The 17,733-nt window shown below is 37.7% G+C and overlaps 2 protein-coding genes across 2 annotated transcripts; both read left to right on the forward strand.

The window, feature by feature from the left end:
* The first annotated feature begins 811 nt into the window (after nt 1-811).
* On the forward strand, nt 812-1,793 carry LOC113904647 (olfactory receptor 5M10-like). Its single transcript, XM_027561769.1, has one exon. It carries the CDS (start codon nt 861-863, stop codon nt 1,791-1,793), a length of 933 nt encoding a protein of 310 aa, XP_027417570.1. The 5' UTR covers nt 812-860.
* A 13,560-nt stretch (nt 1,794-15,353) lies between these two features.
* On the forward strand, nt 15,354-16,289 carry LOC113904649 (olfactory receptor 1030-like). Its single transcript, XM_027561770.1, has one exon. It carries the CDS (start codon nt 15,354-15,356, stop codon nt 16,287-16,289), a length of 936 nt encoding a protein of 311 aa, XP_027417571.1.
* The last annotated feature ends 1,444 nt before the right edge of the window (nt 16,290-17,733 follow it).

Here is a 17,733-nt window from a genome sequence, read left to right on the forward strand (position 1 = left end):
TTGAATTCTTTATTTACTGTTCAAATTCTGCCCCCTCAGATTTTCTTTGAATGGCCATCTAAAAGCACTCCACCTTTAATTTTCCTCATAGTGTTTTCTTCTAAGTGACACACTGCAGTAAACGTTTGTCTATGTGCTAAATATCTATTACCTCTCTTACAATATATGGTTCACCGGGATAGGTAATTTGCTCACTCATGTAACCCCAGAAGCTAGAATAGAAAAAAAAATGCCTCCATAAATAATGAGTGGGTGAATTTAAAAAGCAGAAAGAACAATTCTTCATTTCTTAGCCATATGTCAAGAGATGCATCTACTAATTAAATGTCTTCTGAATGAATTTAAGCTAGACAAGTATGGGTTTCAGGAGAAAATGCTGGATTGAACATGTCTTCTAATGTGTGTCGAAAACAATAGTGTATCAGAGGTGCAGGGACCATAGAAACTCTGCATCCTTCATTTGTCCATTTGAATGATGCCACTGACCTGCTGCTTTCCAGACCTGGTTTTCATTCTTTTGGCTTTCTTTTTCACAGAATTTGAAAAAAAAAATACTGAATATGGAGTTTTCCAAGAAAACAGGTTTAATTGTATATGTGTATACAAGATTTACAAATAAGAAGGAGAAAGAGAATGTGTGAGTTTGTGAGTGTGTGCTTCCAGTATATATATAGAAAAATATATCTCAAAGAGATAAGGTGCAAATATTTACATAGATGCTCTGATGCATTGGTTGAGAAGAGTAATTTCCTTATAGAGAGATAGGTCAAAAGTAAATGACAAAAGAATGGAATAAATGCATAATCAGGATCAGATAGAATTCTTCACTTTACCACTTTCAGTTTTTAAGGGATGAGAATATGTCTTCCCCTAACCACACTGCAGTGACTGAATTCATTCTCCTGGGACTCACAGATGACCCAGTGCTACAGAAGGCCCTGTTTGGGGTGTTCCTGGTGATCTACCTAGTCACACTGGCAGGGAATCTGGGCATGATCATGCTGATCAGGACCAATCCCCACCTCCAGACCCCCATGTACTTCTTCCTCAGCCACCTCTCCTTTGTAGACCTTTGCTATTCCTCCAATGTTACTCCAAATATGCTGTACAATTTCCTCTCAGACCAGAAGACCATCTCCTATACTGGATGCTTCACACAGTGCCTTCTCTTCATTGCCCTGGTGATCACTGAGTTTTATCTCCTTGCTTCAATGGCCTTGGACCGCTATGTAGCCATCTGCAGCCCTCTATATTACAGCACCAGGATGTCCAAGGACGTTTGCATCTTTCTAGTCACAGTCCCTTATACTTGTGGATTCTTCAATGGTCTCTCTCAGGCACTGCTGACCTTTCACTTGTCCTTCTGTGACTCCCTTGAGATCAACCATTTCTACTGTGCTGATCCTCCTCTGATAATGTTGGCCTGCTCTGACACCTATGTCAAAAAGATGGCAATGTTTGTGGTTGCTGGTTTCACTCTCTCGAGCTCTTTGTTCATCATTCTCCTGTCTTATGTTTTCATCATTGCATCTATCTTGGAGATCCATTCTGTGGAAGGCAGGCACAAAGCCTTTTCTACCTGTGGTTCCCACCTGGCAATAGTCACTCTATTTTATGGAACCCTCTTCTGCATGTACTTGAGGCCTCCAACTGAGAAGTCTGTAAAGGAGTCTAAAATATTTGCAGTCTTTTATAGTTTTTTGAGCCCAATGTTGAACCCATTGATCTACAGTATGAGGAACAAGGATGTGATCCAAGCCATGCAGCAAATGATTAAGAGAAATCTTTCATAAAATTGAAGTTTAAGCATCTGTTCACTTGATATGACTAAGTGTCCATAACAACTTTGTGTTATAGAGATTAGAAATGAGTAACACAGAACTCTGTGATAGAACTCCAGTTTCCTTTTTTTTTTTTTTGAGGATCAAATCATTTAGACATTGGGACATGACATATAGCAATCTCTTCTTTTGGTTAAGCAAAGAGCTGTGTTTCACCCTTAGCCAACAGAATATTCTGATGTCAAGATTTATATCCAGTTTGAAAATGTGTTTTAAAATCATTGTAAAGTACTTAACATTTTGCCTAAATTTTGTAGTCTTGAAAACCACTGTGGCTTTTAGGACCCAAATTTAAACTCAGTCTTTGCAATTCTTAATCCAATGGTTGACCTATTTGGAGTCTCTCATTTTTTAATATTCTAATTATTGACCTCTATTTGTGATTTATGTTTTCGTACTCTGTAAGTCTTTGTGTGAAACTTACCTCAGAAATTCTTGAGAGTATACATCAACATGTATGAAAATAATCATAAGTAACACCATTATATTTGAGTTCTCACTTTTATGTCATTATGCATTAAATCCTAACAAATGAACTAGTGAGAAAATGATCATCTCCATTTATAAGCTTTACTTTGTTAGGCACAGGGAGACCCTTAGGGTCTACCCAAAGTCATTCAGCCATTTAGTAGCACAAAGGCAATTTGATTTTATATTCTCTCTCTTTCAAATTCATATTGAAGTGGCTACACCTCTTTTGTGTGCATGATAAGTTACTTCAGTTGTGTCTGACTCTTTGTGACCTTGTGGACTGTAGCCCACCAGGCTCCTCTGACCATGGGATTCTCCAGGCAAGAATACTGGAGTGGGGTGCCATGCCTCCTCCAGAGGACCTTCCTAACCCAGGGATCAAAGCCGCATCTCTTGCCTCTCCTGCTTTGGCAGGGGGGTTCCTTTAGCACTAGAACCGCCTGAAGAACTCAGCTAAACCGCTTATTTTTTTTTTAAACTATTGCCAATTTCATTTAGTAATGGATACACTTGTTTTAAAAACAGAAAATAATTTCACAAAAAGAAATAATATTTTCTACTCACTATAAATATATAGTTTATGTCTTCATTGATGTTTCTTTGTCTTCTCTGTGTGTGTATTAATAAACCACTTATTATACAACAAATACTGGATGGGATGTTGGGGATGATGAATTGACCAGTTTAATGCTATAAATGATCATAGTGATTGTAATGAGAGCAAGATAACTAATAACAGCTAATGTGAATTTCTTCTACATGTCCTCAGGATAATTTGTGGGTAATATAATAGAACTGTCTTGTTGTTCCATGTAAAGCAGGCAATTTTGATATGTGGAAGATTTATTTTGACCATATTTTATGAATATATTTTTCAGATTATAAAACATACATATTCATTATAAATGACTAGAAAATAAAAACAGATGTGAAGAAATAACTTTTATGAGTCATGTGTTCTAAACCAATGAATGAATTCTCTTTGTGTTTTTAAATATTGCTTCTCAATAATATTATGTACATATATTATTATAATTGATAAAGCAAAATTGGAATCATGTGCTATATATAAATCTTGAGTTTCATTTGATAGTATAAGGTTTACATTTCAAAGATACTATTTTCGGTGAACACCACTTTTAATGCAGTTAATATTAACAATTAAATCACACTAACTTAGTTACAAAAATAATTGAACATATTAATTGTAGAAAAACAAAGAAATACCAAAATATATAAAATGTAATATTTTCCCTGTATTTTTTAATTAATTTATTTTAATTGGAGGCTAATTACTTTATAATATTGTAGTGGGTTTTGCCATACATTGACATAATCAGCCATGAGTGTACATGTGTTGCCCATCCTGAACTCACCTCCCACCTCTCTCCCCATCCCATCCCTCTGGGTCATCCCAGTGCACCAGCCCTGAGCACCCTGTCTCATGCATTGAACCTGGACTGGTGATCTCTTTCACATATGATAACGAGAGGGTAACAATTAGGAAGGCTAGGGGTTTCCAAACGGAGGAAATAGGCTGCAAGTGTCAGACATTTTTATCTCTCTTGAGCGGCAGGAGGAAACACACAAGCAATATTTTTTTTCCTTCTCTATACAAATGTAAAAGGTTTCTCTTAAAATACTGTGTTGCCATAATGACATTTGGTTTCACCTGAAGTTAACCATTCTCAAACCTTGAGTTAACCAATGCATTTTTCTTATGGAAATGTTTGTCTTAAGCTATGCTAATGTACTATGCATTTACCCCAGACTTTGTCTTCAAGTTGGTTCCGCCTAATAGCTCAGAATCTACTTGACAAACCAGTATGTTATATTCAGATATTGTTCCCCTGACTGTGAAGAAAGCTGAGTGCCAAAGAATTGATGCTTTTGAGCTGTGGTGCTGGAGAAGACTCTTGAGAGTCCCTTGGACTGCAAGGAGATCCAACCATTCCGTTCTGAAGGAGATCAGCCCTGGGTGTTCTTTGGAAGGAATGATGCTGAAGCTGAAACTCCAATACTTTGGCCACCTCATGCAAAGAGTTGACTCGTTGGAAAAGACCCTGATGCTGGTAGGGATTGGAGGCAGGAGGAGAAGGGGACGACAGAGGATGAGATGGCTGGATGGCATCACCGACTCAATGGACCTGAGTTTGAGTGAACTCCGGGAGTTGGTGATGGACAGGGAGGCCTGGCGTGCTGCTATTCATGGGATTGCAAAGAGTCAGACACGACTGAGTGACTGAACCGAAATGAACTGAATCTATGTAAACGAAACTATTTGTATGGTAATCTGCCCTTCTACAAGATTCAAGTCAATGGTTTTATGTCCCAGGATGAATCTTCTGGTGCCAAGATTATCCCAAAATGCATCTTATGGATGAGGGGCCTGGTGCCATTCTGACTTTTAAGACATTCTTTTCTTTCATTAACAGACTGCTCAGTTCAGTTCAGTTCAGTTGCTCAGTTGTGTCTGACTTAGCAGGGGGGTACTCTTTTGGCTCCCTTCTGATGCCTGTGTCAGAAGCTTTCTCTATCTCCTTTATACTTTAATAAAACTTTGTTACACAAAAACTCTGAGTGATCAAGCCTCATCTCTGGCCCTGGGTTGAATTCTCCTCCAGAGGCCAAGAATCCTGGCATCTTTTCGTGGGTCAATAACAACCTTTCAATAATATACGTGATTCAAAAAAATAATAATAATATACGTGTTTCAAAGCTATTATCTCAGATCATCCCACCCTTGCCTTCTCCCACAGAGTTCAAAAGTCTGTTCTTTACATCTGTGTCTCTGTCTTGCACAGAGGGTCATGGTTACCATCTTTCTAAATTCCATATATATGTGCGTTAATATACTGTATTGGTGTTTTTCTTTGGACTTACTTCACTCTGTATAATAGGCTCCAGTTTCATCCACCTCATTAGAACTGATTCAAATGCATTATTTATAATAGCTGAGTAATGTTCCATTGTGTATATGTACCACAGCTTTCTTATCCACTCATCTGCCGATGAACATGTAGGTTGCTTCCATGTCCTGGCTGTTGCAAACAGTGCTGCAGTGAACATCAGGGTACACGTGTCTCTTTCAATTCTGGTTTTCTTGGTGTGTATGCCCAGTAATGGGATTACTGGTTCATTTGGTAGTTCTATTCCCATTTTTTAAAGGAATCTCCACAGTGTTCTCTATAGTGGCTGTACTAGTCTGCATTCCCACCAACAGTGTAAGAGCTTTCCTTTTTCTCTACACCCTCTCCAGCATTTATTGTTCGTAGACTTTTTGATAGCAGCCATTCTAACCAGAGTGAGATGGTACCTCATTGACTTCAGTTTCTTGATGGCTCCTGAATGTGTCCACACACAGTTCATTGTCACGGGTATCTTCCTAAGGAAACTCACAATATATCTGCTTATCTCAAATCCAGAGAGAAAGAGATACTACTGGCAAGACAAAAGTCACAATTTTATATTGCCTAATTATGGAAGTGGCATCCATCATCTTTGCCACTTTCTGTGCACCCTCTTCAGCACCCTCTTCAGCATTTGTTGTTTGTAGACTTTTTGACAGCAGCCATTCTGACTGACGTGAGATGGTACGTCATTGTGGTTTTGATTTGCATTTCTCTGATAATGAGTGATGTTGAATATCTTTTCATGTGTGTATTAGCCATCTGTATGTCTTCTTTGGAGAAATGTCTGTTTAGTTCTTTGGTCCATTTCTTAACTGGGTCGTTTATTTTTCTAGAATTGAACTGCAGACGCTGCTTGTATATTTTTGAGATGAATTCTTTGTCAGTTGCTTCCTTTGCTATTATTTTCTCCCATTCTGAAGGCTATCTTTTCACCTTCCTTTGTTGTGCACAAGCTTTTAATTAGGTCCCACTTGTTTATTTTTGCTTTTATTTCCATAAATCTGGGAGGTGGGTCATAGAGGATCCTGCTGTGATTTATGTCACAGAGTGTTCTGCCTATGTTTTCCTCTAGGAGTCTTATAGTTTCTGGTCTTACATTTAGATCTTTAGTCCATTTTGAGTTTATTTTTGTGTATGGTGTTAGAAAGTGTTCTAGTTTCATTCTTTTTTTTTTTTTTTTTTAACAAGTAGTTGACCAGTTTCCCCAGCACCACTTGTTAAACAGATTGTTTTTTATTCATTGTATATTCTTGCCACCTTTGTCAAAGATAAGGTCTGTAGATTTATCTCTGGGCTTTCTATTTTGTTCCATTGATCTATATTTCTGTCTTTGTGCCAGTACTATACTGTCTTGATGACTGTAGCTTTGTAGTATAGTCTGAAGTTAGGCAGGTTGATTCCTCCAGTTCCATTCTTCTTTCTCAAGATTGCTTTCACTATTCAAGGTTTTTGTATTTCCATACAAATTGCAAAATTATTTATTCCAGTTCTCTGAAAAATACCATTGGTAGCTTGATACGGATTGCATTGAATCTATAGATTGTTTTGGGTAGTATACTGATTTTCACTGTATCGATTCTTCCAATCCATGAACATGGTATATTTCTCCATCTATTTGTGTCATCTTTGATTTTGTTCATCAATGTTTTATAGTTTTCTATATATAGGTCTTTTTTTTTTCCCATAGGTAGATTTATTCCTAAGTATTTTATTCTTTTTGTTGCAATGGTGAATGGAATTGTTTCCTTAATTTCTCTTTCTGTTTACTCATTGTTAGTGTATAGGAATGCAAGGGATTTCTGTGTGTTAATTTTATATCCTGCAATTTTACTATATTCATTGATTAACTCTAGTAATTTTTTGGTGGAGTCTTTAGGATTTTCTATGTAGAGGATCATGTCATCTACAAACAGGGAGAGTTTTACCTCTTTTCCAATCTGGATTTCATTTCTTTTCTTCTGCTGTGGCTAAAACTTCCAAAACTATGTTGAATAGTAGTGGTGAGAGTGGGCACCCTTGTCTTGTTCCTGACTTTAGGGGAAATGTTTTATATCTTTCACCATTGAGGATAATGTTAGTTGTGGGTTTATCATATATTGCTTTTATTATGTTGTTGAGGTATGTTACTTCTATGAATGCTTTCTGGAGAATTGTTATCGTAAATGGATGTTGAATTTTGTCAAAGGGTTTCTCAGCATCTATTGAAATAATCATATGGTTTTTATCTTTCAATTTGTTAATGTATATCACATTGATTGATCTTTAAATATTGAAGAATCCTTGCGTTCCTGGGATAAAGCCCGCTTGGTCATGGTGTATGATCTTTTTAATGTGTTGTTGGATTCTGTTTGCTAGACTTTTGTTAAGGATTTTTGCATCTATGTTCATCAGTGATATTGGCTTGTAGTTTTCTTTTTTTGTGGCATCTTTATTTGGTTTCGGTATTAGGGTGATGGTGGCCTCATAGAATGAGTTTGGAAGTTTACCTTCCTCTGCAATTTTCTGGAAGAGTTTGAGGAGGATAGGTGTTAGCTCTTCTCTAAATGGTAGAATGGTAGAATTTTTCAGTAAAATGCAGATGTGAAGCTGTCTGGTCCTGGGCTTTTGTTTGTTGGAAGATTTCTGATTATAGTTTCAATTTCTGTGCTTGTGATAGGTATGTTAAGATTTTCTATTTCTTCCTTGGTCAGTTTTGTAAAGTTATACTTTTCTAAGAATTTGCCCATTTCTTGCAGTTTGTCCACTTTATTGGCATATAGTTGCTGATAGTAGTTTCTTATGATCCTTCGTATTTCTGTGTTGTCTGTTGTGATATCTCCATTTTAATTTCTAATTTTGTTGATTTGATTCTTCTCCGTTTTTTTCTGGATGAGTCTGGCTAATGGTTTGGCTATTTTATTTATCTTCTCAAGAACCAGCTTTTAGCTTTGTTGATTTTAGATATAGTTTTCTTTCTTTCATTTCCCCCGTTTATTTCTGCCCTAATTTTTATGAGTTGTTCCTTTCTACTAACCCTGGGGTTCTTCATTTCTTCTTTTTCTAGTTGATCTATGTGTAGAGTTAGGTTTTTATTTGATTTTTGTCTTGTTTCTTGCAGTAAGCTTGTATTGCTATGAACCTTCCCGTTAGCACTGCTCTCACTGAATCCCATAGGTTTGGGGTTGTGTTTTCATTTTAATTAGTTTCTATGCATATTTTTATTTCTTTTTTTTTTAATTTCTTCTGTGATTTGTTGGTTATTCAGAAGTGTGTTGTTTAGCCTCCATGTGTTTGCATTTTTAATAGTTCCCCCCCCCCCCCCGTAGTTGACATCTAATCTTACCACATTGTGATCAGAAAAGAGGCTTGAAATGATTTCCATTTTTTGGAATTTACCAAGGGTAGATTTATGGCCAGGATGTGATCTGTCCTGGAGAAGGTTCCATGTGCACTTGAGAAAAAGGTGAAATTCATTTTTGGGGGGGATGAAACGTTCTATAGATATCAATTAGGTCTAACTAGTCCCTTGTATCATTTAAAGTTTGTGTCTCCTTGCTAGTTTTATGTTAAGTTGATTTATCCATAGGTGTAAGTGGGGTATTACACTCTTCCACTATTATTGTGTTACTGTTAATTTCTGCTTTCATACTTGTTAGCATTTGCCTTACATATTGTGGTGTGCCTATGTTGGGTGCATGCTGCTGCTGCTGCTGCTAAGTCGCTTCAGTCATGTCCAAACCTGTGCGACCCCATAGATAGCAGCCCGCCAGGCTCAGCCATCCCTGGGATTCTCCAGGCAAGAACACCGGAGTGGGTTGCCATTTCCTTCTCCAATGCATGAAAGTGAAAGGTGAAAGTGAAGTCGCTCAGTTGCGTCTGACTCTTAGCGACCCCATGGACTGCAGCCTACCAGGCTCCTCCGTCCATGGGATTTTCCAAGCAAGAGTACTGGAGTGGGGTGCCATTGCCTTCTCCATGTTGGGTGCATATATATTTATAATTGTTATATTTTCTTCTTGGATTGATCTTTTGATCATTATGTAGTGTCCTTCTTTGTCTTTTTTCACAGCCTTTATTTCAAAGTCTATTTTATCTGATATGAGTATTGCTACTCCTGCTTTCTTTTGGTCTCTACTTGCATGAAACCCTTTTCCAGCCCTTGACTTTCAGTCTGTATGTGTCCCTTGGTTTGAGGTGGGTCTCTTGTAGACAGCATATATAGGGGTCTTGTTTTTGTATCCATTCAGCCAGTCTTTGTCTTTTGGTTAGGGCATTCAAACCATTTACATTTAAGGTAATTATTAATAAGTATGATTCCATTTCAATTTACTTTGTTGTTTTGGTTTCGAGTTTATACACCCTTTCTGTGTTTCCTGTCTAGAGAAGATCCTTTAGCGTTTGTTGGAGAGCTTGTTTGGTGCTGCTGAATTATCTCAACTTTTGCTTGTCTGTAAAGCTTTTGATTTCTCCTTCATATTTGGATGAGATCCTTGCTGAGTACAGTATTCTGGGTTGTAGCCTTTTCTCTTTCATCACTTTAAGTATGTCCTGCCATTCCCTTCTGGCCTGAAGAGTTTCTATTGAAAGATAATATTCATTCTTTGTGTTTGATCTTAATTTGATTAATATGTGCCTTGGTGTGTTTCTCCTTGGGTTTATCCTGTTTGGACTTGCTTGGTTTCTTGGACTCGGATGGCTATTTCCTTCACCATTTTAGGGAACTTTTCAACTATTGTCTCCTCAAGTATTTCTCATGACCTTTCTTATTGTGTTCTTCTGGGACTCCTATGATTTGAATGTTGGGGCATTTGATACTGTCCCAGAGGTCTTTGAAGTTGTCCTCATTTCTTTTATTTATTTATTTTTTCTTTTCTCCTCTCTGCTTCATTTATTTCCATCATCCTGTCTTCCACCTCACTAATCCTATCTTCTGCCTCAGTTATTCTACTGTTGGTTCTCTCTAGAGTGCTTTTGATCTGTTATTGCATTATTCATCATTGATTGACTCTTTTACTTCTTCCAGGTGCTTGTGAAACATTTCTTGCATATTCTCAATCCTTGTCCCCAGACTATTTATCTGTAACTCCATTTTGTTTTCAAGATTTGGGGTCATTTTTACTATCATTATTCTGAATTCTTTTTCAGATAGACTCCCTATCTCCCTCTCTTTTGTTTGGTTTGGTGGGCATTGATCATGTTCTTTTACCTGCTGAATATTTCTCTGCCTTTTCATCTTGTTCAGGTTGTTGTGTTTGGGGTGGCCTTTCTGTATGCTGGAAGTTCGTAGTTCCTCTTTATTGTGGAGGTTCCTCCCTGTGGGTGGGGTTAGATGAGTGGCTTGTCAAGGGTTCCTGGTTAGGGAAGTTTGCGTCGGTGTTCTGGTGGGTGAAGCTGGATCTCTTCTCTCTGGAGTGCAATGAAGTGTAAAGTAGTGAGTTTTGAGGTGTCTATGGTTTGCTGTGACTTTTGGCCACCTGTATATTAATGCTCAGGGTTATATTCCTGTGTTGCTAGAGAATTAGCTTGGTATGTCTTGCTCTGAAATTTGTTGGCTCTTGGGTGGGGCTTGGTTTCAGTGTAGGTATGGAGGCTTTTGGATTAGCTCTTGTCAATTAATGTTCCCTGGAGTCAGGTGTTTTCTGGTGTTCTCAAATTTTGAATGTAAGCCTCCTGCCTCTGGTTTTCAGTCTTATTCTTACAGTAGCCTCAAGACTTCTTCATCCATATCACACTGATGATAAAACATCTCCTTTCAAAGAGAATGGGTTGCCTTTCTGGGTGCCTGGTGTCCTCTGCCAGCATTCAGAAGTTGTTTTGTGGAATTTGCTCAGCGTTCAAATGATCCTTCTATGAATTTGTGGGGGAGAAAGTGGTCTCCCCATCCTATTCCTCTGCCATCTTAGGACCTCCATCATTGTTTAGTGAAAGATTTTTAAAAATCTTCAATGTTTTAAAATTTTCAAGAGTTTCATACACATGATTTTACATATTCTACTACCTCGATTTCCCCCTAACCCTATATTGCCTTTCCCCACTTCCCTCTCCCCACTGGTAGCCATAGTTTGGTTTCTATGTATGTGAGTTTGCTTCTTTTTTTGTTTACTTATTGTTTGTTATGTTTTTGCTATTCCACATACATGCCATATCATACAACATTTGTGTATTTTCTCTTTCTGCATTATTTCAGCAGTTTAATGCCCTCCAAGTGAATCCATGTTCTCACAAACAGCAAAACTGTATTCATATACAATAAGTCCTTTACATATGAAGATATGTAAGATAACTGCAGGTGTCTCATCATCAATAGAAATGTCCTTTTCTGCTCTGTGTAGTTGATACCCAGTCCATCTCAGTCAGAGATGCTGCTTGGTCATGTCAAAGGGGAGGAGGAGGGAGCAAGAATTATCTCACTATTCTGCTTGCCCAGGTGACTCTAATTCTCAAGAAAGGGGTGGAGAAGCATGTATAAGCCACATTCTCATATCCAGTTTTATCTCCAATAATGCTGATATTTTGGCTGGTAAAGAATCCACCTGCAATGCAGGAGATCCTGGTTCAATTCCTGGGTCAGGAAGTTCCCCTGCAGAAGGAGTAGACTACCCACTCCAGTGTTCTTGGGCTTCCTTGATGACTCAGACAGTAAAGAATCTGCCTGCAATGCAAAGACCCGGGTACAACCCCTGGATTGGAAAGATCCACTGGAGGAGGCCATGGCAACCCACTCTAACATTCTTGCCTGGAGAATCCCCATGGACAGAGGTGCCTGGTAGGTGACAGTCCATGAAGTCACAAAGAGTCAGACTAGTTGAGTGAATAAGTACAGCACAATTCTAGTAATTTTAATCTCTGACTCCTGTGTGTAGTCTGCAAGTGATCCATGACCCAGAAGGATGATGATTCAATGGTCCTTTTAGTATCCAGCAATGGTGAAGCCAGAAATATCACTTCAATCACATTTATTGAGTAATTATTGTGAAACCCTCTGGTCTGAGTCAGGGATGTGAGACAAAACAAAATCCTACTCAGATGTTTTAACTGAAGAGAATTTAATGGAAAGAATTTAATTTAATAAGGAGAATACTGGCAGTGTTAATTAAATCAGTCCACGAGCTTGAAGTACCTGGAGGCTAAGTTCATAAGGCAATTTTCATACCAGTCCCAAAGCAGTCAACACAAGGGCCTCTGTCAGGATTCTAGTGTCACAAGATCCAGGAAGAGCATGCCAGGCCACCTTTTCAACACACACCTTAGCAGGAATTTTCTTTGAAAAGATGCAGCCACCTTGGCACTTCATTGTGAAACTGGGAGAAAATGAAATTTGGATACTTTTCTCTTCCTCTCATTTCTGTTATGCTCCTGATTTCTTCCATTGGCCTAACTCAGATGGAAACTAGACACTCAAGGAGCCTTATTGATGGAATTTAAAGATTAAGCTCCAGGTAGACCCCCCCCCCCAAAAAAAAAAAAGAAAAGAAAAAGAAAAAAGGTAAACTGTACAGATGGTCTAGACTGACAAAAGAAGCATCATTAGCACATTTATATTATCTGTATATCCATGGTGTTCCCTTTGCTATGTGTTTATTATTATAATAATTAAAATATAAAGAGCAAGGTTCAGAATCAGTAAATAAGTAGTTCAAATGCAGCCAAAGTTATCTGACTGTCTGATGGTTTTCCTATATCATTCAGTCTTCTATCTGCATGATAACTTAATAACTTACTCAAGTCAAGTCTCAAAATATCAAGACATTTAGGCATAAGTTAAAAAAAAAATGATTCCCATTAGTATACCATTTCAGAAGATTTGATTCCCTGAAGATACTGGGGAGAGGCAAGAATCATGTCCTCAGTGGGCTTAAGATTTTAAAAAGAGTAAATTACTCATGGTGGTTTATAGTCTAAATGATTTTCTGTGAAAAATAATTGAACCCTAAGGTGTTGATCCCTCTGTGACAATTCTGGTATAAATTTCTCAGCTACTTCATATTTGTGCTGTCACTGGGAAATCACCCTTCTTTCTCAGGTAGGACTAGGTATTGAACAGTTTGCTGTGGTGTGTGCTTAGTCACTCAATCTTGTTTGACTCTTTGTGACCCCATGGACTGTAGCCCACCAGACTTCTCTGTCCATGAGGATTCTCCAGGCAGGAATACTGGAGTGGGTTGCCACGGCCTCCTCCAGGGGATTTTCCCAACCCAGGGATCAAACCCAGGTCTTCTGCATTGAGGGCTGATGCTTTACCATCTGAGCCACCAGGGAAGCCCAAGAATACTGGAGTGGGAAGCCTATCCCTTCTCCAGGGGATCTTCTGGACCCTGCAATCAAAACGGAGTCTCCTGCATTGCAGGCATATTCTTTACCAGCTAAGCAAAATTCTATTTTTCTCATAGTACAAATATCTATAAATATACCATGGAGTGGTATCACAATGGAAAAAGAAAGAGATCAAAGGGCACAAGACAGAGCCTAAGGTCGAGAGCGTCTGTCAAGAATAGGAAGGTTTATAGTGTCGCAAGCCATTTCTGTCCACTACTCTCTAAGACTACGTTGCCAAGTCAGTTCTTCGCATCAGGTGGCCAAAGCATTGGAGCTTCAGCTTCAGTATCAGTCCTTCCAATGAATGTTCAGGACTGATTTCTTTTAGGATGAACTGGTTGGATCTCCTTGCAGTCCAAGGGACTCTCTTGGACTCTCAAGAGTCTTCTCCAACACCATAGCTCAAAAACATCAATTCTTAGGTGTTCAGCTTTCTTTATGGTCCAACTCTTACATCCATACCTGACTACTGAAAAATCCATACCTTATGCTAGACAGACCTTTGTCAACAAAGTAATGTCTCTGCTTTTTAATGTGCTGTCTAGGATCATCATAGATTTTCTTCCAAGGAGATGGTCTCCTTTATCATGTACAAAAGTTGCAAAATGCACTTTATGATTTATTACATACTGTCTCAGTTTTATAAAAAGTACTATCATTATTCTCCGTGTGACCTTTACAGAACTCAAATTGAATCCCTATCATACAACTTATTCTTACATTATGAAAGAGTTAAAATGAGGTAAAGTTACAACAAAATTATTACAGTTTGGGGATGGGTGTGTCAATCACTTTTTAAAAAATTGTCTTCTCCTCAAGGGGACATTTTTAATACATTATTTTATCCCAATTATTCCCTCCTTTAATATTTAACATCACTGATAAATCTGGATATATAAAAATAATCACATGTTGTTTATGTACTGTATTTTTACCTGTATTTATACAAAAACACCAATTTAATTTTGTGTCCCATGAGCCAATTGCTGCTGCTGCTAAGTCAATTATTGCCCTAAATAATTGTCTGAAATATACAAAGCTAAGGATAGCTTGGGATATCTTACTGAAGTAAGATTTGGTAATGTAAGGGCAACCTGAGATAGGCAAGTGTGGATAAAATGAACATGCATTACAGGGTGAGGGACTAGCTTGAAAATAACCTTGAGGTTAGAGTGGCAGGTAGGCAGACACTGGTTCTATAAAGATCTATCTGTTCTGTTTCCCTAAATCATTCACCTGTGGGGGGAACAAAATGAATTTCAATTACTGACTCTTTAGACACCACATCAAAATCATTCTGAAAACAAAGAATCATAGTTTTAAAGAAAAGCAATATTTAAAGGGATTGGAAGTGACCTATTCATGATAATGATTTGTAGGAAAGATCTAAGCTTCTCAACTATGAAAAGACTTGCAGAAAAGCATTTGAAACTATGTAATTGTGTTCTATATTAAGTTAAATATTGAAGCATCTAGTGTATGATTACTAGGTTATTTCTGGATATTTAAAGAAAAATTTGATATGGAACATTTTAAAAGACTACCGAATTTCTTATAATATTGTTTCTGTTTTATGTTTTGTTTTTTTTGGCCATGAGGCATGTGGGATCATGGTTTCCTAAAAGGGGTTCAAATCCTTGTTCCCTGCATTGCAAAATGAAGTTTTAACTGCTGGATCACCTAGAAAGTCCTCTATGGAACTTCTTTATGCCATATGTGTTTAGAAGTTTGAAAGAAGTAGGCATTGATGATGTGAGTAATGGAAAATGATAAAAAAAACAAATGCATTTTTATTTCATTTACTTTAGACATCATTGGAAGCTGAGCAAACACAATGTTAAGAGAAAATTACACAGAAGTGACTGAGTTTATCCTCCTGGGACTGACAGATCGAGTTGAGTTGCAGCCTGTCCTTTTTGTGGTCTTCCTAGTCATCTACCTGATCACAGTCTTTGGCAATGTGAGCATGATTTTGTTAATCAGAGCTGACTCAAAGCTTCAGACTCCAATGTACTTCTTCCTCAGCCACCTCTCCTTTGTAGATCTCTGTTATGCCACCAATGTCACTCCTCAGATGCTGGTCAATCTTTTATCCAAGAGAAAAACTATTTCCTTCCTTGGTTGCTTTATACAGTTTGACTTTTTCATTTCTTTGGGGCTCACAGATAGCTATATGCTCACAGCAATGGCTTATGACCGCTACACGGCCATCTGCAAACCCTTGTTATATGGCAGCAAAATGTCCCGAGGTGTCTGCCTCTCTCTCGTTGCTACATCTTATACTTACGGCTTTGCAAACGGTCTTGCACAGACCATCCTGATGCTCCGCCTCTCCTTCTGTGGACCCAATGAAATCAACCACTTTTATTGTGCGGACCCTCCTCTCCTAGTCCTGGCCTGCTCAGACACTCATGTCAATGAAACTGCCATGTTCGTGGTGGCTGGTTCCAATCTCGTGTTTTCTCTCACCATCATCCTCATTTCCTACATTTTCATCTTTACAGCCATTCTGCAAATGTGTTCTCCAGAAGGGAGGCACAAGGCCTTCTCCACCTGTGGGTCTCATCTGACAGTTGTCACTATGTTTTATGGCACACTGTTCTGGATGTATCTGAGGCCGCCTTCTGAGGCATCTGTAGAACAGACCAAAATTGCAGCTGTTTTTTATATCTTTCTGAGTCCTATGCTTAACCCTTTGATCTACAGCCTTCGGAACAAAGATGTTAAAAGAGCAATAAGGAGAGTAATGCAAGAGAAAATTTTTGTTTAATTAGGTACACATTTGGCCAGACATATGTAATAGATTTGTATTTTCTGACCGATTAGAGAGAATTTTAAATTGATAAGTCACTTTTTGTCATTGACTTAGTTTTTCCTTTTGCAATTCACTTATGAAATGTGAAAGAATCTGTCAGATCATTAGCTTGTGTCATTTCAGTGTATTTAAAAGGAATACCACGTGGAAATTCAATGACAAGACCAGACAGCATTGCTATTTTTGTAATATTAGTAAAGGACAGATAATTCTGTGCACAGTACTCATAAAGGTAGAAAGTTATAAAAGGCAGAATTACCAATGATCCTAAGACAATGCCAATTTGTTTGATTTGAGGGGTTTAATATTTTCCAAATTATTTTCCAAAACTTGTCAATCGTATAAGGAGGAAAGTTTTTTCTTTGGTTGGTTGGTTTTTTCCTTTGTTCACATTATATATCCAAGATCTTTGAGTATCTTAAATTATTACTTAAGAACTATACTAATGGAATCCTCATTGATTAAATGTTTGACAGAAATGCCAAATTTCCTTTAGATTTTTAAAAATTATTTCTTAAAAATTTTTTTTAACCAATATGCCTCCAGCACTAACTTATATTAGGCTTTCACTTTTTTTTTTTTTTTTTAAATTATGCTCTGTTAACAGCTCACAGACAAAAATAGTGAATGATATAAAGAACACTTTTCGAAGCATAACTAATCATCATTAAGTTTTCACACAATGACGCTTATTTCAAATTTGCTCAAATCTCCATTTCATGGACCTGACTGCTCACCTTTGGTGTCTCCCCCGGGACATACAAGTTGGGGAAGCTCACGATGCTGGAAAACTCAGAAGAGATGAGAGTTGAGCAGAACTTGGTTCTGTTAAGTAAATCGAGTTGATTTTTTAAAAAACTGATTTTTCTAAATTCCATGTATATGCGTTAGTATACTGTATTGGTGTTTTTCTTTCTGGCTTACTTCAGTCTGTATAATAGGCTCCAGTTTCATCCACCTCATTAGAACTGATTCAAATGTATTCATTTTAATGGCTGAGTAATACCCTAACCCTAACCCTGTATATGAGACAGCAAAAGAGACACTGATGTATAGAACAGTCTTTTGGACTCTGTGGGAGAAGGAGAGGGTGGGATGATTTGGGAGAATGGCATTGAAACGTGTAATATCATATATGGAACTAGTAGCCAGTCCAGGTTCGATGTACGATACTGGATGCTTGGGGCTGGTGCACTGGGACGACCCAGAGGGATGGTGTGGAGAGGGAGGAGGGAGGAGGGTTCAAGATGGGGAACATATGTATACTAATTAAATAATTTTCTATTAAAGAAAAAAAAAAGAAAAATAAAAAAAAATGAATTATGGTTAAAAAAAAGAGTGAGTGCAGTTGAAAAAAAACAAAATAAAGTAAAAGACAAAAAAAAAAAAAACTGATTTA

This window comes from Bos indicus x Bos taurus, chromosome 15, assembly GCF_003369695.1.
Source record: "Bos indicus x Bos taurus breed Angus x Brahman F1 hybrid chromosome 15, Bos_hybrid_MaternalHap_v2.0, whole genome shotgun sequence".
Lineage (NCBI taxonomy): Eukaryota > Metazoa > Chordata > Mammalia > Artiodactyla > Bovidae > Bos > Bos indicus x Bos taurus.